Source organism: Polypterus senegalus, chromosome 1 (assembly GCF_016835505.1).
Source record: "Polypterus senegalus isolate Bchr_013 chromosome 1, ASM1683550v1, whole genome shotgun sequence".
NCBI lineage: Eukaryota > Metazoa > Chordata > Cladistia > Polypteriformes > Polypteridae > Polypterus > Polypterus senegalus.
Genome location: NC_053154.1, coordinates 26,878,144 through 26,898,917, shown reverse-complemented (window position 1 = coordinate 26,898,917; position 20,774 = coordinate 26,878,144). Strand labels below are relative to the sequence as shown.

General features: G+C 37.9%; 1 protein-coding gene across 3 annotated transcripts in view; it reads left to right on the top strand.

The window, feature by feature from the left end:
• Positions 1-20,774, top strand: part of LOC120523575 (rho guanine nucleotide exchange factor 40-like) — a 237,034-nt gene that overhangs the window by 192,108 nt on the left and 24,152 nt on the right. For all 3 annotated transcript variants that reach the window (XM_039745001.1, XM_039744994.1, XM_039744987.1), the window contains exons 18-21: positions 1,183-1,410; positions 3,601-3,771; positions 7,839-8,016; positions 8,861-8,977. In XM_039745001.1, coding sequence (XP_039600935.1) covers positions 1,183-1,410; positions 3,601-3,771; positions 7,839-8,016; positions 8,861-8,977 — 694 coding nt within the window. The remainder of the gene's footprint in view (positions 1-1,182; positions 1,411-3,600; positions 3,772-7,838; positions 8,017-8,860; positions 8,978-20,774) is intronic.

Here is a 20,774-nt window from a genome sequence, read left to right as displayed (position 1 = left end):
TCTATTCTGCTGTTGTTGGCACATAATGTCAGACAACAGAATAGGCCAATAATATTTAATTTTTAGAACCTTATTTGGTATTTTTATTGTCATTTTGATTTTTTTGATGCTTCTTCTACATTTTGCCTATTTTCTAATTATTCTTCATTACTCTAGCAACCATAAAAAAACCCACACACTGACACTTGTCCTTTAATTAGATTAGATTAGACTTGATGATTAGATTAGATTAGATTAGATGACATGGCATGACAGGATATTTTACAACTGTTCATGGATTTTTTCATTTTAAATGGAGTACTTGCAGGTTAAGTGATTTACTCAAAGCAAACAAGGAACCACAGACAGATACTAAGATTTAAAGTACAGAGATAAAGGGTTAAAAGCATGCGCTTAGTAATGTAAAAATATATGAATAAATAAAAGAGACAGGGTGAGAGAGAGAAATTATTATTTCAATACCAAATAAAGTCGAGTAGTTATTTCAGATAAGGAAGACAGAAGTTTTGCGGAGAGCTTGTTCTACTCACTGATCATGGCACTGGAGAGTGCTGACAAGTTGCACATTGGTTAATGGATGCAAGTAAGAATTTCATTGTACTCTGTGCACATGACAAAAAATGACCTTATATCCACCTTCATAAAAGGACATGTGTGTGTCAGTGTAACTGAGTGTCAAGCCAAATGGTATGTCTCTGTCATATGCCATTTGGTATGGGCTTGTAAAAGCAGTGCCAATGTTTGTGATGTGCCATCTCTTGGAATGAGAAATGCAATGCATTCCGATAGATGACGCTGAATAATCTGGGGTCTACAATAATTATTTAGATTTCAACCTGTCTTAGACAGCTAGCCAAATATTAAACCTGTATAAACATAACATTTTCTACTCCTTTGAATGCAATGAAGGGCCACAGTCTGGTAGCACTGAGCATAAGATACGAAACAGTGCTAGACATGTACTAGCCCATTGAATGCAGGTTATATTATATTATATTATATTATATTATATTATATTATATTATATTATATTATATTATATTATGAAATGGACTAATGTAAAATGTGTGTATGTGGTGGGTATAAGACTTCAGTCTGATGAATCCAAGATGATATTGCAAGAGTTCTGAGTAAAGCCCCTTAAAAATGAGTAACAGGTTACAATTCTGATTGTAATTTCAGCGGCGACAGCTAGAGCTTAAGGACCCTCTTGATTTATCCCAATACCTTCAAGCACCATTGCTGAGGCTGCAGCAGTACTGTGACATCCTGAATGAGCTCACGAAGGAATGCTGTCCAGAGAGAGATCAACAGAGCCTCCAAAGCCTGCAGAATGCTGTTGCCATGCTGAGATTTGTAATTCAGCACGGAGAAGATCTTCAAGCCAGCGACCGCATAACAGCATGTGATGTATGACTTGCAGTGGTTTCCTTTTAGTTCTTTTTTTCTTCTTCCTAAGGCTTAATTTGATTTACTTCATAATTAAAGTAAACAGATATTTCCATGGCACTTGGTAGCTATAACAGACACAGTCTGGCCAAAGACATAGTCAGTAAAGATAGTACTTATTTTTTCTAGTACTCTGGTTGCATTTATGATTCTAGCCAACAGAAACTCAGCTTTCATGCTCTTAATGTTTAATTGCTTACAATTTTGAGATCACGGATGTAATGGTTTGGCTGATGCAAGACTACAGGTATAAGGGGTCACTTTATGCTGAAAGAGAAGATTACATTTTCCACAATTATATTTAAAAACAGACAGTCCATACTTTTGTGTTCTGGATAATGTGTGGAGTCATCATCATCATTCCAGTTACTTGTTTTCCATATCCAATCAAACCATGGCCCATCTTAAATAGCACTCGGCACATCATATGATCCAAAGTTGAATGGGATACCAGTTCATCAAAGGGCACACAGACCAACACACTGAGAAAATGCAAAGTTAACCAATAAACAAACAGCAATGTCTTTGGCGTGTGGAAGAATAAACAGCGTAGATAGGGCACATAAAATCAACAACACTAATAGATTAGACATAGTGAGAATGTGAAAAGGCAAGGATTCAAGTTTAGTATCCTTGTTTATGAATACCACTGCTAGCTTTCAGCTCCAAGAAAATGGCTTCTGACACACACCAGCTTGCAGTCCACAGGTTTCCTAGCATGTGCTCCTATTTTCGTCTCACATCTCAAAGATACCGTGCCGAGCTGATGAGTGCAAAATGATGAATTGACATCTTTTTTGTATTTGACTTCTGGTCTGTTCTCTAATTTATTCAATTCTGTTATGGGACAGCACATTGGTGTTGTAGTTGACACTATTACATCACCACAGATCCAGTGTCTTGGACTTGAATCCTGAACCTGGTTGTTGTCTGTGAGTTTTTTGCATATTTTCACCTACCTTTGTTTGGAAGAACAAAAGAAATGTAAACACCTTCACACTGACGCCTGTAGCATGATTGGCTAATGGTCGCTTCTGCTCCCAGGATACTCATCCAAAGTGACCGTACCTCATGAGCACTGTTCCTCTCGTTCACTCCTGACTACCAAGCCTCTGACCCAGTACGTCAGCTTGATCAACCAATTATCTACTCTCTCTCTCTCTCTGTTGTTGACTAAACTTGGATCTTTGATTTTTCTCCTTTCTGTCTTTTCTCTTCCTCTTGGAATCAATCTCCTTTCAGATGATTTTATCTTTTTGATCCAAATGTCCTCATGAAAGACTTGCATACATCCATATTCAATGTGTCTGAGCTGCACAGCTTTTATTTTAAAATCCTGCACTGTCATGGACCCTTATCTTGCTTCACAACAGCGATCACCAGGGACACTAACTTCTTATTGCAAGATGGCCGTGCTACCCATACACCACTGTGATGCCCCTATAGTATATTATCCATCCATCCATTTTCAAACCTGCTTACCCAGGGCAGGGTCAGGGTGGATGCACTTCCTGACACTAACTTTCTCTATTAATCCAGGCTTGGGAGCAGCACCAACTTGGGCTGGTTTGCCCTACTTGTTGCTAGATTTAATTTAGGTGATATGACTGTTTAAGTAAAATTTCTCAGCAGTTCATACTAGTAAAGTAAAATATTTATATAGCCAAAAAAAATATAAAGGACAACAAACCCCGGTTTCATAAAATACAAAGATGTTAGATGCATTACTTTTGCAGCATCACCAGTATGCCACCTTCTACTTAATCTACTCTGAAAGTGGGGATGTGAGTCCAACTACTGTGCTTGCCAAATAATTGGAAACTTAAAGTTTTAATTTGGCAGAGTGTGGGCACCTTTACAGCATTCAAGTCCACCGTGACCTCTCCCACCACTGATTAGCTGATCATAGTCAAGCTTTCAGGCAGAGCTCCATACCAAGGCCCTTTAGAAAACAAATATTTGACCAATATAAAATACAAGGTACTTGTCTAGCAGGCTGTTTCCTTCCACTTGCCCTTCCATCTGTGTTGTATCTATTCACCAGACAGCAGGTGCACTATAAATGGTAAATGTAAGGGATGACAGAATTTATGTCCAGTTCCCGTTGTGGTAAATCACTATATTTTATGTGTTTTCTTGATATTGTGACAGGTGAGCTTGACTGAGCAGGGGGAGTTACTGCGACAGAATGAGTTCACAGTCTTGGGAGGGCGGAAGAAGGTCATCCGGCAGATGTTCTTATTTGAAGACCTCCTGTTATTCACCAAGCAGAAGACGCTGCACGGAGGCCAGACGGCATACATCTACAAGCATTCTGTGAAGGCAGGTGTACTTTGCTAATCCTCTGCAAATCCTTTTAAGATGTTATGTTTCCACCTCACTGCCAGTGCTAAATTTTTACTGACAGTAAACTGTGCCATTTGCTTTCTTATCTAGTCGGCTTTCATCTTCCCTTGTTTCTTTGCATTTAATTGAACTGCTGGATGTTGTCTTGGGCTTGTGGTTCTTGTTTCACAGCGTGCTATGAAACAGGGAGCAAAGAAACATCCATTTTCAACAGAAAAGAACTTCATAATTTATAAACATGAAAGGGACTATAAATACTGAAATGCTCCTAAAAGCTGCCGCTGCTGTCAACCAGGATACATCCCAGCCTTAAGAACAGAAATTTGGCAAGCAGCTCTCTTATAAAAAAAAGAAAGCCTAACAGGGGATTAAGCAATGCACAGAGCTGTTAATGGATTAAAAAATTTACAGATTTTCTGTTTGTGTGTGGGTGGAGAGCAAAGCAGTGGAAGATTTGTATTTTTTGTTGCTATGTAATGAAAGATACAAAGCTACAGGCCTTAGCTTTTAAAGAAATATCCCACAAGAGACAATACGAGAGCTTAGTCAGGGGACTACTTGTACTCAGTCAGTTGAGTATATATGAGTGAGCCTCATAAAATTAGAAATCCACTTGGAAGAAGCGGATAATTGCTAGCAGGTTTGCATAGAGGTAATGTTAACACTCTGTTGTATTAATAAGAATCAGACTGTGGGTCTGGAAATGTGTAACAGCCTGCTGTGTGAAAATTAGATAAGGTCTCAAGCAGTAAACAAGTCATGGCATACAGCATATGATCAACCTGATTTTTCACTGTTCAGCTTTGTAATTTTCTGCCCAAGGCACAGCAACACGATCTGAACCACCTACTGAAACCCCATTAATTTTTTTTGGCAAGTCATGAGGGAGAAAACACAGTAGTACACTGCCATTAACACTCCTCTACTCATTTTTCATCCAGTTCTGTCTATTTTACTCTTTTTCTCTGCACCTGTCAGACTTGGAGTCCGTACCAACCTCCTACAGTCTTAAAATGCCTTTTTAGAATATGGAAGGGAGATCAGAAGCAAACTGATGATAATAATTCTTCTTCTTAGTCAACATGATTGCTGCTTTAGCTTTCTGGCCAGAGGAACTTCTCCTACCTTTTATTTCCCTTAATTCATTCATGCCATCATTATTCACTGTGTTTCTGCAGTAAAATAAAGTCCCTCTTAAGTGCGCATCCTGCAGACCAACCTCTCTTCTAAATAATGATATTAAGATCCTAGCAAATATGTTAGCTAAAACAACAGAGAAACCATTTCCCTAATTTCTTATGTTCATATTGGATTTGTTAAAGGCAGACACTCAGACAGACTTTTGCAAAATGTAATATATTCCCAACTCTATCTGAGCTTCTAGAGGTTCTGCTTTCTTTTGACAGAGAAAAGCTTTTATGCATAGCCGAATTGTGTTTTCTGTTTACTCTATTGTGGGAGTCTGGGTTTAATTTCAATATATGTATGTATGTGGATTAAATTACTATACTCCAGAAGTTTCCATTTACATAAATAATATAAATTCTGACTTTTTTGAATTAGTATGTGGAACTTAAGGCAAATTCATTAACACCAATTGCTACTACTAACTACCACTTTCATCAAAAATAAAAGGGATCATAAGGAAAAAGCATGAACAAAAAAGTTTATGTTGAAGATCTGGTGTTCTATGTCTCTGCCGTTTGTACTGTAGCTGTTCGGCAATGTTTAAACAATAAAATAAAAAGAATGTGGTATCACATGCTACATTACTTGTAAGAAGGCTTGTCATGCTTAGCTAGAAATCTCCTAACCTTCTTAGCATAACTCAAGTTAAAACATTATTGTCTTAAACTAAGAAAAAGGTGGTTCTGTTTTTAGCATGACCTAATTTTTTTATTCGAATGCCCTTTTGTTGTTCATATTTTAGACTACTTCATGTGTAACTCTTTGTGTTTTGTTTTCTTAATAAAAAATTGATCTGATGATCCCAACCAGCTTATTTAAACAATATTATTTATTGCAGAAAATAAATGTTCTTAATTAGTAATAAATACACAGTTCTTGTTTTATCAAATCTGATTTGAGAGCATCATCACCAGGTACTTTAAACAAAGCAAATAACATATGGCTACATGTTGGTGTAGCAGACAGAGAGATGATCAAAGTGGAAATGAAATATAGTAGAAAATATCAATTTGGTTAGGGAATTCTCTCAGTACCACCTAGAAGCATGGATTAGGCCATAGTAGATACTGTATTAGGGCATGCAAGTATGACAGTCTGTCAAAAAGAATGACCCAACATACCACTTTTTGTCTCTTAGGTCCTACTTCAGAATTTAAAATGGTCAGTAACAGCCCTTCTGGGTTTAGGGGCTCGCGATTAGACAAAAATGCAGATTTACACCCTTTTTAATCTAGACAACCATTCCAATTTTGATCCTGAGCTTAAACAAATGATGGAGTTTAATCACTGCCACAATCCAAATTCCATTTAAACTCATAGTTGTTTTGAATGGCAACAGTTCAGTGTCTGCTTCTTGCTCCATATGCAAGTTGTGGCCTACTTGAAACCACTAAAGCGCTCTTCAAACGGGACTAATTTTACACTAGGATTTGGGGTAAAGTAATTCTTACCAAAGGACCTCTAGAATTTGAGTCCCTTCCGAAACACTCATGTCAGTAACTTTTAACAGACGGCACATTCACGTCTCATAAACATTATGGAGCCTTTAGCCTTATATAAAATGTCCATAAAAAATTACTCCAGGAAAAACGAGTCTTATGTGAATTGACCTGTCAGTAAAATTGTGTCATGTGTCTGATTCGAATGGGACTAAAATACAGTGGGCCCTCTGTTAATAATTACTTTACACCACCTCCTGGTATAAAACTAATCCTGTCCGAATGCAGCTATAGTCAGCAAAAGGAGAATAAATCAAGAGGTGGATGTTGTGATTTGGTAACAGAAAAAACCAAAAGGGGGAGCAATCCTCCATATATAATTTCTCACACAGTGAGAAATTACCCCAAACCCCATACCCCAAACTTCAAAACACAGGCTTCGGCCTACACCAGCCCAAAAGTGGCACTGGCTTAAAATGTTTTAAAAACAGACAAAATATTTGAAAATATATAAAAATGTACAGATGGGGGTGACTGTAAATCTTTGGATTAATAAATAAGTGCAACCAAAGAATTTTTATAAACAAAAGAATGCATTCAAGAATAACCAAATAAATTATAGAAAAACAAAGCAAAAATAAGACAAACAAATGAGTTTGCCTAAAAAGACATGGCAAAGCTAATAAGTCCAGTCCGTAATTAAATAATCAATATCAAAAGGCAAACACAAAAATCACAAGAAGCTTGAACCTATGAATAAAGATCTTCACACCATGACAGTGCATCGACCTCTGTTGGGTCCATCTCTTCCATGTGAAATTAAACAAAGAAAGAGTTCTCAACAAAACACAAAGAATTAATGAAAATCAAATTCAAACAAAATACATAACCATATTAACAAAATTAACGTAATAATAGAAACATAATTGAAAAGCAATAAAAATATTAAATAGGCAAGAAATAAACTTAAGCTAGGGCAATAACCCTGGCTGAACCATAATAATTGGGAGGTAATCACCAATGATTTTAGATCTTAGAACTTATTCTGGAAATATGTACTTGCTTTCTACACAATTATTACAGATCTTTATCATTATTTGAATGATTTGCGTAATATAGTATTGTTCAGATTTAAAATCATATATAAATGTGTTGAGCAAGGTCACCACAGTCTATTTTTGTTCTCATTGCTCATTCCGTAGACATTCATTATTCATATTTTCTTGTTCCAATGGGCTTCAGAATATATCTATCTAGCTGCAGAACATTGTTGTAACAAATATCATCTGTCTTGTGTTTATATAGATTTATTCTTGATATAAATCACTCTTCTTCTGCCTAAAATGCATGTTAATTTTTAGTAGATGAGGGTCCAGTCATACGACTTGCTGGTGACATCACTGTCTTTTCCTGCAGACTGCTGATATCGGCTTGACAGAAAACATTGGGGATTCAGGAACCAGGTTTGAGATTTGGGTCCGCCATTCGAAATCTAAGGAGGCTTACATTCTACAGGCCCGTTCTCCAGATGTCAAGCAGATGTGGACTCAGGATTTGGCACGCCTGCTTTGGAGTCAAGCCATGAGAAACAAAGGTGCGGGGGTGGAGGGGGTAGATTGGGACAGGCGAGGAGGAACTCTTTGGAAACATAAATATATTTTAATTTTTTGCTGGTGAGCCAGTTTCTAGCAAAGCTAAAGTGAAATCTGGGTATGATAGGGATTCTAAATCAGCAGTCAGATTGTGCTGGCCATTTTATTGTAATTGGCAGAAGAGTTTTGAAGCCTGAGCTCATGTAGGTTTACTCCATAATCCGTAGTTCCCCTTCACAGCTTAAAGATATGCAGTCAGGTCAAGGGTGACTCTGAATTTACCAGCGGTTAAGAAGTGTGAGGACTGCATCACTGATGAGTGATCTTCATATCCAAAGCTGACAGCATAGATTCTGTCCCCAGTGTTCATCTAATGCAATTAATACATTTAGGAAATGTATGGAATTTTTAACATTAAACCTATTATTATATCTGTCACTCTCTGTAATTCTGTTTCATCATTCATTAATATTTGGGCCTATATTTTAAGGTATTCTTTATTGATTTCTCAAATTGGATTCTGTGTCCTCTGTTCAAATGCAGTTGTTGACTGTGTGGGGTCTGCAAGTCCTTGCCATATATCTACTTTGGCTTTTTTTAAAGATACTCCAGCTTTCCTTCCAGTTCCAAAAATGTGTTTGTTAAATTGATAAGACATTTAAAATTTTCCCCATGTAAATGTTAGTGTGGCTGTTTGGGCAAGTAGGCCTTGTGATGGACTGATGGTCTGTCTAGAGTTGTTTCCTGCATTGTATCTCATGCTTCTAGAACAGAATGCAGGCCTCCATGATCTTGAATTAAACTAAGCAACGTTGAGACTCATATGTTTTCTTGATCTCTCTCCAGAATTACGTCTTCAGGAATCACTTTCTATGGGCATGTGCAGCAAGCCATTCTTGGACATTAAGAGCAGCTCCTCTAATATCTGCGATCGCAACATTGATTATTTCCTCAATGGAAGAGGTAATTCATCACAGTCCTGGATGTCTTACCATTGTGATTCTGTTTATTTGGACATATTATGCATACGGTAGACTGGATTCATAAAATTGTTCTGGTGTTCTAAGTTGATGAACCTGTTCTTTTAGCATTCAGACTATCAGTTTAGATACAGGATATATACAATTCCTTCAGAAGGTATTCAGGCCCCTTTACTTTACACACTTTATTGTGTTGAAGATTATTTTTAAATTGAGATATTTGCCATCATTGCCACCAATCTACACTCAATAGCCCATAATGACAAATTGAAAACATGTTTTCAGAAAGGTCTATAAATTTATTAAAAATCAAAAGGTGAACTCTCTCATTCATTTAAGTATTCAGACCCTCTCTGCTTGTTTGAATTCTGTTTAAGATGTGTTTAGAACTTGATTGGAGGATTCTGCCTTTGGCTAACTGAATTGATTGGACATCATTTAGAAAGGCATGCATTTGTATATATTAGGACCAATACTTCAAACTGCATTTCAAGACAAACACCAAGCCATGAAGTGCAAGAAACTCTCTGTAGACCCTTTAGTGATCAAATTGTGGTACGGACCAGGGCAAGAATATTAAACCATTTCTAAAGCTTTGAGAGTTCCCAGGAGCACACTTGCTGCAGTAATTCTGAAATGGAAGAAATCTGAAACTACCAGGTAAACTGAGTCCCTTAGTCCCTTCCCTTGGTCAGGGAAGTGGAAGAACTCAATAATCAATCTAACAGGGCTTCAGAATTTCAGGAGTACTCCACTGGGATTTTAGAACCTTATAGATGGATGACCATTTGAACAACACTCCATCAATCAGGCGTTTATGGTGTAGTGGCTGACTCTTGCTTGGAGTTTTCCATAATGGCATTTAAAGGACTCTGAGATAATGAGGGAAATAATTCTATGGTCTGATGAAACAACAATCAAACTTTTTGGGCAGAACTCCAAGCACTAAGTCTGGCAACAAGCACTCTCTACTCATCACCTGCCTAATACCATCCCTATGGTGAAGCATGCTGGTACCAGCATCATGCTATAGGGGTGCTTTTGAGTGGCAGCTAAAGGGAGACTGGTCAGATTTGAAAGAAGGATGAAGGTAGCCAATTACAGAGAGGTCCTTGAAGAACCCCTGCTCCAGAGTGCATGCAACCTCAGACAGCAGTAAGGGTTTGTGACCGTGTGGGTCAGCTCCACACTACCGGATCCCACCGGGAGCCACTTCAACCCACCACTGCTGATAACGTTTCCGAGGGATGAGTTTGGCAAGTGAGGACACCACATAAAGCAAGGCGAAGGTACAAAGTGATTAGTGCATTGAAAGCAATTTTAAAAAAAAAAGTGTGAAATTCCTAAGTAAATAAATAATCCGATTAAAAAGGTGAATTTGTGGAGGTTAAAAGTAGAATAAATAAATCCATTAAAATGAGTTTAATACCAGCTGTCAGGAAAGTGACCTTTCTAAAAGCCATGTGCATTGTTCTTTTAACTGTTGTCTCCTCTGCTTATTCCTTGTGGGCTTTGCAGTTGAGGAGCTGCCCTTCTGACAGACACAGTGGACATTGCAGTGGTCCCAGCCGTCCCACGACTACAGTAAAGCTCCCTCTTCGGACCTAGGCTCAGGTCCCCAAAGGCCATGATGCTCTCAATGGGACTCTCCATGTAAGCCTCTGACTCCCGTTGCCTTCCTGGACTTCTGTGGCCACCTTATCATTTCAGCTCCCCCAAGTTGCTCAGCTGGAGTGATCCACTACAGCAGCCCCTTAGGCGTTGACCAGCCGCTCCTCTCCAGGGACTTTCCGTACAGCTGCCTGCATCTGCTCCTACTCTTGAAACTCGTTTGCACCCACTTCTTCCACCTCCTGCCTTCTTCTCTCTCTTTCTCCCTTTAACCTCAGTTCTATCCCTCTCCTTTCAGATCTTCCACTCCCTTTTATAAACTGAGGAGCGGATACAAATGCAATTCACCTGATTGCCACCCCAAACTGATAATGAAACAATGAGACCACTCGCACATGCCGGCAAGGCAACAAATGGGTGGCCGGCCACCTCAAATCAACCTGCAGATGAGCAGTTGACGCAGCAGATCTCGTGCACTTGCTCCACTCCCCTGTGTGAGCGCGTCCATTATTTATTTAAAATTGGACACCTTTTTACTGAGCCGCAGACCACAGGGTTCATCTTACAGCACAACAATGTCCCACAGCATACAGCCAAAACAACACTGGAGTGGCTTCAAGACAAGTCAATTAGTCATTTCTAATCCACTTCTTCCTGCACAAGGTCATGGGGGGTCTGCTGGAGCCTATCTCAGCTAGAAAAGGGTGTAAGGCAGAGAACAAACCCTGAACAGGGTGCCGTCCATCACAGGGCAATTGAAGATCGCCAGTTCACCTAATCTGCATGTCTTTGGACTGTGGAAGGAAACCAGAGCACCCGGAAGAAGCCCACAAAGACAAGGGGAGAACATGCAGACTCCACGCAGACAGGACCCAGGACGTGAACCCTGGTCTCTTTACTGTGAGGCAGCAGCACTACCCAGACGTATACTCTATAGACCATCTGTGGAGAAACCTGGAGTTGGCAGATTTCCCATTCCATCCAATCTAATAGAGCTTTAGCATATCTGTGAGGAATGGAAACTGCCCAAATCCAGGTGTGCAAAGCCTGAACAGATTTACACAAGAAGACTCCAAGCTGGAATTGATGTCAGAGGGGCTTTTACAGAGTACTGAATTAGGAGTCTGAATACAGTTAATGAATGAGAGATTTCAGTCTTTGATTTTTCATAAATTTCCAAACTTTTCCAAAAACATGTTTTTACTGTGTCATAGTGGGTTATTCAGAGTAGATTGATGTGCAAAAATGGCTAATTCTCCCATTCAAAATTAAATCTACAGTACGATAAAGTATGCAGAAAGTGAAGTGTTTTAAATACTTTATGAATCCACTGTAGATACAAACTGACAATGTCAAACCTGCTGTACTCAAGATTTAACTCTGTAAAGTGACAATTAACTTTTAACAGCTGGTATATGTGATAAGTATGGAAGCGTATTAGGGCCACGGTGAAAAAAAAAATACGAACACAGAGAAGAAAAAAAAAAACTAAATGTCGAGAATAAAGTCGACATGTTGACTTTATTCTCAACATTCCACTTTATTCTCGCCATTCACGTTGAGATTAAAGACGACATTTCCACTTTAGTCTCGACATTTATGTCGACATTTCCATTTTATTCTCTTAGTTTATTTTGTCAGTAGAATTTTGCAAACTAAACTTCTTTTTAAAATGAATGTTTAATTTATTAGAATTTCTCAAACCCCTTCATAAGTTAATTTAGCACATTAAATGCTTTGTGTTAAGTGTTCTTCGACCCAGTTGTTAATCTCTACACGCTTCTTAAATTGACTTCCTCTTGCCCCGAGGAGGCGCCAGCAGCGATCGCCACACATTGACTTTATGATATTCCTGCTCTATGAACATTCAGAGTACTAAAATAAATACTTGATATCTTTTTCATGATGAAATGCATTAAATCATGTATTAAATATGGGTGGGGGCACGGTGGCGTAGCTGTAGTGCTGCTCCCTTGCATTGATTAAAGGGTCCCCAGGTCTACATTCAGTAATAATACATTTTATTTATATAGCGCCTTTCCCATGCTCACGGCACTTACAGAATATAAGAAAGAACGGCAGGGTATACAGTGTATAGCATAGTACAACGCAAATAAATAAATAAAGAAGATTAAGACAGTAAATTCAGAGAAAGCCTAACAGACAACAGAACTGATGGTCTAGCACACACATACAGGTTACATGAGCATCTTGACAGAGAGGTAAACTGAGAGAAGGGGAATGAAGTCAAGTAGACCTAAAAGCCTTCCTGAACAGATGAGTTTTAAGTTGTTTTTTAAAAGAATTCATGGAGTCAGCTGACCTGATTACTTTCGGTAGGTCATTTCAGAGTCTGGGCACTCGCTATACAGCTGAAGGCCCTGCTGTCATCCATGGAGTGAAGATTAGTGTGGGGTACAACAAGATTGCCAGAATCAGAGGACCTTAGTGGACGGACAGGCACATAGTGATGGAGAAGGTCACTGATGTAGTTTGGCGTGAGGTTATTTAAGGCTTTGTAGGTTATTAGTAGGATTTTATATTCGATTTTGTAAGACACAGGGAGCCAGTGAAGACGGAGCAGGATGGGTGTGATGTGCTCATTGCTGCTGGTTCGAGTCAGGACTCTTGCAGACGAGTTTTGAATAAGCTGTAGCTGTGATATAAGATTAGAAGGGGCACCTGCCAGCAGCGAGTTTCAATAATCGATGTGGGATGTGATAAAAGCATGGAGAAGTTTCTCAGCATTAGAAAAGGAGAGGAAGGAGCGAACACGGGATATGTTACGGAGGTGAAAGTAAGAAAGTTTCTTAATGTGATTTATGTGGATGGAATAAGAAAGGGAGAAATCAAAAATGACACCGAGATTCTTTACAGTCGAGGCAGATCTGATGAGATCACCTCCAAGATGGACTGGGAAGGAGCTCATTTTATGAAGTTGCATTTTAGTCCCAATTTGCAGGAGTTCAGTTTTGTTGCAGTTTAATTTTAAAGAGTTCTGCTCCATCCAGGTTTTAATTTCACTAAGGCAGGTTGTGAGCTGAGAAAGCTCTGATGAAGTTCCACTTTTAACATTGAAGTAGAGTTGAGTATCATCTGCATAAAAATGATAACCCAGTCCATAGCTACGGATAATATGGCCAAGGGGAAGAATATAGATACAGAAGAGAAGAGGGCAGAGGACAGAGCCCTGAGGAACTCCTTGTGTGAATGGCGCTGAGCTGGATCTGCTGTTGCCAAGACTAACAAACTCTTTCCTATCAGTCAGATAGGACTTGAACCACTGGAGGGCAGTGCCAGAGATACCCAGCATGTTCTCCATTCTAGACAGTAGAATGTCATGTCTGATAGTGTCAAATGCTGCACTGAGGTCTAACAGAATTAATATGCTGGCTTGTCCAGAGTCTGCTGCCGTAAGCAGATCGTTGGTTACCCGTAGCAGAGCAGGTTCACAGCTGTGTCGCGCCTTGAAACCAGACTGAAAGGGTTCCATCAAATTCCGTAGATAAGACTGTCTTAGAAACCAAATAAGGGTGTAGGATCTAAGGTAGCTTATACTAGAAAGGATGCCATATCCTATTGAATCGCTGTGCATATCCTGTTAACTTTATTTTTCCAATTTGAGATACTATAATGATTATTTTGTTGGAACCTAAGTTCAGAATGGCAGAGAGGTGAGCTAATTCAGGGAATATTCTGAAAGGAACCATCAGATAAGAGAGGGTCAGGAATGTGATTCAGAGTTTTAGATCTCCAAGACAAACATGACATGGCAAAAATGAAAGAATGTTCAAAATCCCTAAGTTCTTTTAGTTTTTTGTTTCTCTTTATTGAGAGTTTGTCCTGTAGCTTCCTTTAGCATCATGTCAACCACCCTGGAAAAATAAGCCAAAACATTACATTTTTAAAAGAATATTATTATGTGTAACAGAAACATGTTAATACCAAAATGTCAGCATAACTACAATAGGAAAACTATGTCAAATGTCTACTGCTGTAGTGATGCGGCTTCAGTACAAGTCCTATATGTGAGACTGTATATTTTGAAGCAGTCACCAACGATTGTCAGTAACTTTTCACGGACTGTGCATTCTCATCTAAATAAAGGTTACAAAGACTTTTTAACTTCTATAAAAAGTGTCTAAAAATAACCCCATGTTAAACTAGTCTCGTGCAAATCCACGTGTCAGTGAAGTGTTGTCATTTGAATGATTTGGATAGGACTAAAATTACACATATTCTCCAGTAATTATTATTTTACCCAGTGCCAGTGGAAAAAAAGAACTGTGTTGGTGGTCCTTCTTGTGCTTTATGAATAATGGAGGTATTGAAAATTCTCCCTGAAGGTCCAAAGATGTGCTGATTTGTCTTGAATAAGAGTTGCTAATGTGGTCCATACAGACGGTATACAATGGTAGAAATAAATGAACTTCCGTTACTCATAAAGCAAGATTGAGGACTTCAAACACTGACTTTCCCCCACCTCCTGGTGCAAAACTTATTCCACCTAAATAGGCTTGAGGCACAAAATGGCACCAGTTATTCCCATCTATGATGGTAGTAATAACAGTAAAAATAAAAATAATAAAAAAAATAATAATAACAAAAGTAAGCTGTAAATAAGTAAACAGATGGCAGATTCATCTGCAGCATTGAAAACATCCAAGCAGGCCAAGTATGGGAGTAGAATACACCAAATAAATGAGGGAAATGTAGGAAAATTACAAATAAGAAATCCAATACAACACAGAAAATCATACCTCTGCTTACAGTAATAGATAGAAACGAAGTATAAATAAGAGTCAAAAGACAGAAGTTGGAAACTCATATCACAGCAGTTCTTTACAGTATGCAGGGCTCTTAAATAGGACTGCCACCTTAGGAGGCCCCACCCCTTTAGGCTAAAATACAGAAGGCATGGCAAATAAATATGTAAAACAATATAAAATAAATATATATATATATATATATATATATATATATATATATATATATATATATATATATATATATATATATATATATATATATATAAAAGAGATAACATAAAAAGAAAATAAAGAAATAATACAATAATATTTAAAAGATAACACAAATATTATATTAGAAGAAAACACACTTGAGTTAGGAATGAGACTGTAGTTATTCCATAACAGTGGAACTGTTGTTCTTTAGTGAGATTAGTCATCAATCTGGCAGTGTCACAAAGGAGTAGTTCAGATTTTTTAAAAAGTGTCTTGTTCTTCAAGCAAAGATGTAATAAATTATTTTGAAGTACTGAAACTAGAAGGTACTGTTACTGTTACAATGAGCCTTAAGAAAGCGTGGAACATCCCTTGAAGTGTCTCATAACAACTGAACAGCGACTTCTAAATAAAATGAAAAACCCAACTTTCATCTAATCACCAGTGTCAAATCTGTATGTATATTTTAATATTTTTGAAGGACTAAACTAAATACAGGCAATGCAATAGCAAACAAAAATTAAACAAAGCATCCCCCTTGTTTCGCTAGTGTTTATGGATGCTACATTATAGTAAAACTATATAAGATTTCATAATTTAATGTATTGCCTGCTTATTTGTATTTTGTGCTTTTATACAGTATATCTAGTTGTTTTAACTTAATTATTAGATCATTTAAAACATTAAAAGAATCTAGACGAGAACAGGCCATTCAGCCCAACAAAGCTCGCCATTTATTTCTTCCAAAAATACATCAAGTCAAGTTTTGAAAGTTCCAAAAGTCCTACTGTCCACCACAGTACTTAGTCACTTATTCTGTGTTTCCGTGGCTCTCTGTATAAAGACAAATTTGCTAATGTTTGTGCGAAATTTACCCTTAACAAGTTACCAACTGTGTCCCCGTGTTCTTGATTAACTCATTTTAAAGTTACAGTCTCGACCCACTGGACTAATTTCCTTCTTATTTTAAACACTTCAGTCAGGTCTCCTCTTGATTTCTTTTGCTTAAATTTAAAAGGCTCAGCTCTTTTAATCTTTCCTCATAACTCATCCCCTGAAGCCCTGGAATTGGCCAGGTTGCTCCTGTCTGGAAATGCTGTGTGTTGTAGAGTATTTACTCAGTGAATGTCAATGAATTTCTATAGTGGTTATGATTTTTCATGAGTATTTACATTTTACTTTAAATTATGTACTAAAATTTTAGTATAGGCTTTGGGAGTTGCTATTTAGAAGTTCACTGACCAAAAATATATTTAAAAAATCTTACAATACCAGGCATTTCACATTTTCTTATTGCACTACATTTAGTATAGCAGGTAATGCATGTTAATGCAGCACCTCCAAGTAGACAACATTTGGATTTATATTATTGGCAGCAATACCCTTGAATATGACACATAAAGCTGGCCTTGAGAGAAATAATTATCTGTTCTTTAAAAATGATGGGACCTGCACTTTACTGTCAGTCGTGGTCAGATTTGAACTGTGATTAAATAGCAATGTGACAACTTGGGGATGAGTACTGAATCCCAACAGAATGTTTCCCTCAATCACATTATGATTAATAGATTTAAATTTAAGTTATGTTAAAGTACACAATTTGGATGAATTTTCATTGTGTAATATAATGATTGCTATTTCAGTTTTTCAAGTCATTTCATGCATATACAGTGGTGTGAAAAACTCCTGATTTCTTATTCTTTTGCATGTTTGTCACACAAAATGTTTCTGATCATCAAACACATTTAACCATTAGTCAAATACAACACAAGTAAACACAAAATGCAGTTTTTAAATGATGGTTTTTATTATTTAGGGAGAAAAAAAATCCAAAGCTACATGGCCCTGTGTGAAAAAGTAAATGCCCCTTGTTAAAAATAACCTAACTGTGGTGTATCACACCTGAGTTCAATTTCCGTAGCCACCCCCAGGCCTGATTACTGCCACACCTGTTTCAATCAAGAAATCACTTAAATAGGAGCTGCCTGACACAGAGAAGTAGACCAAAAGCACCTCAAAAGCTAGACATCATGCCAAGATCCAAAGAAATTCAGGAACAAATGAGAACAGAAGTAATTGAGATCTATCAGTCTGGTAAAGGTTATAAAGCCATTTCTAAAGCTTTGGGACTCCAGCGAACCACAGTGAGAGCCATTATCCACAAATGGCAAAAACATGAAACAGTGGCGGACCTTCCCAGGAGTGGCCAGCCGACCAAAATTACCCCAAGAGCGCAGAGACAACTCATTCGAGGTCACAAAAGACCCCAGTACAACGTCTAAAGAACTGCAGGCCTCACTTGCCTCAATTAAGGTCAGTGTTCATGACAAAAACGGCCTGCATGGCAGATTTCCAAGACGCAAACCACTGTTAAGCAAAAAGAACATTAGGGCTCATCTCAATTTTGCTAAGAAACATCTCAATGATTGCCAAGACTTTTGGGAAAATACCTTGTGGACTGATAAGACAAAAGTTGAACTTTTTGGAAGGCAAATGTCCCGTTACATCTGGCGTAAAAGGAACACAGCATTAGAGAAAAAGAACATCATACCAACAGTAAAATATGGTGGTGGTAGTGTGATGGTCTGGGGTTGTTTTGCTGCTTCTGGACCTGGCAGGCTTGCTGTGATAGATGGAACCATGAATTCTACTGTCTACCAAAAAATCCTGAAGGAGAATGTCCGGCCATCTGTTCGTCAACTCAAGCTGAAGCGATCTTGGGTGCTGCAACAGGACAATGACCCAAAACACACCAGCAAATCCACCTCTGAATGGCTGAAGAAAAACAAAATGAAGACTTTGGAGTGGCCTAGTCAAAGTCCTGACCTGAATCCAATTGAGATGCTATGGCATGACCTTAAAAAGGCGGTTCATGCTAGAAAACCCTCAAATAAAGCTGAATTACAACAATTCTGAAAAGATGAGTGGGCCAAAATTCCTCTAGAGCGCTGTAAAAGACTCATTGCAAGTTATCGCAAACGCTTGATTGCAGTTATTGCTGATAAGGGTGGCCCAACCAGTTATTAGGTTTAGGGGGCAATTACTTTTTCACACAGGGCCACGCATGTTTGGATTTTTTTTTCTCCCTAAATAATAAAAACCATCATTTAAAAACTGCATTTTGTGTTTACTTGTGTTATATTTGACTAATGGTTAAATGTGTTTGATGATCAGAAACATTTTGTGTGACAAACATGCAAAAGAATAAGAAATCAGGAAGGGGGCAAATAGTTTTTCACACCACTGTAGGTGACAAAGTTTAAAAACTCCAAAGCATGATATTCTGTGTTCCAGCAGGAAGAGAGTGTCATTCAGCAATCTACAGTCAACCTTAACTTGGTGAAATTTGTCATTGCTACGTTCTACTCAGAGTCACCAGGCCAGTCAGTAGATCTTATTGCACTGTTGCAAGTTTTTAAATTAATTATTTAATTAAATATCAGCCTGTGTTATAAACTGGTTTTACCTTCCATATACACCCCACATTTTTTTCTATTAATCTGTCTAACCATTGTTGTGTTGTGATATAATAAACAGAGAGACAGAGACAATTTGAATTTAATTGCTGTAGATAATATGGAGAGAAAGCTGTAATTAGCTCTGACAACCCACACCCTTTAAATGAAATTAATAGCCTCATATGGATATAAAGTTACAGATTATGAATCTAGTATTTGTTTCATTAACTGTAAATTATTTTCACACAATAAATTAACTGTGAAGCTGCATGTCAAGAATTGTGTTGGTTATAATTAGTTTTACATGTTAGCCATCTGCACTGATAAAAACTCAGCATCCAGGGCAGATTTATTATTTATGACCTAAACTAAAAGCATAAACGTTTTTTGGGTGCTAAATGCTCTACAGTCCAACAGGGAAATTTCTCATAAGAAATATCTTTATTAGACAGAAGTAAAGTGCACTCGACTAAAGACATGTACTCTGAAGATGTCCAAACCTATCTGGGAGTGAGAACTTATGGAGTCAGATTTACTTTATGCTTATTTGGCAAGATCTGTATAAATGCGCTTTCCATTCAACTTTAAACACTTCTTTCAGCTAATTGGGGTAGAAATCTCATATAGTACAGTAAAGTTATGTACGATTAAAGTTACTTTCTGTAACACTATAATATGGTAAAAGATCTAGAGGTGAATGTGTTTTACAGCCAACAGATAGATTGAAACTGAAAGGCCCCTTATAAAATTAGATAGACATTAAGATGACATATTGCAAAGGTGCTATGTAAATTTAGATGATAGTTACTAAAAGGCACCATATAAGATAATAATGGACAGGAAAAGAACTACAGTATATAAATTCAAAAGATGGATAGATAGATTTTTTAAAACAATTTTAATTTAATTAAGTAACAAACCATACAATCAACATATTTTCTAAACAAACAAATATTTCCTGAAATATAAACTGCATATATTGTGGTCAAGAAAACACATAGGAAGTCAAAGAAATTTTTGGGGTGGGTGCCAGCCGGGTCTCCCCTTTTATTTTGATGCCTTTGGCACAGATAAAGACGCAGGCATACACTGGTCCAAATGCATCCCCATCTTCTCGGGTGGTCAGCTTTTATAGGACTCTTACTAGAAGGGGTTGAGTCAGCTGAACTCTTGGGCCATCTTCTTGGTGATATGGATGGGAAAAGAGACGACACTGTTAGCAACAGCGACCCCTCCTCTCCCAGAGTGGAAGTAAATACCACCGGCAAGCCTGGAAGGTGATCCTTCGATGTGCATGCATGACACTTTATATACAGTCAAATAAAAAGGTTTGGGAACCCCTCTTAATTCTTTGGATTTTTGTTTATCATTGGCTAAGCTTTCAAAGTAGCAACGTCCTTTTAATATATGTTCTTCTTCTGCCATGCAAAGCGCTTTTTGTTTTGACCAAATAACTCAATTTTTGTCTCATCAGTCCAAAGCACTTTGTTCCAAAATGAATCTGGCCTGTCTAAATGAGCATTTGCATACGACAAGCAACTCTGTTTGTGGCGTGAATGCAGAAAGGGTTTCTTTCTCATCACCCTGCCATACAGATGTTCTATGTGCAAATTCAGCTGAATTGTAGAACGATGTACAGATACACCATCTGCAGCAAGATGTTCTTGCAGGTCTTTGGAGGTGATCTGTGGGTTGTCTGTAACCATTCTCGCAATCCTGTATTTTTCTTGGCCTGCCAGACCTGCGG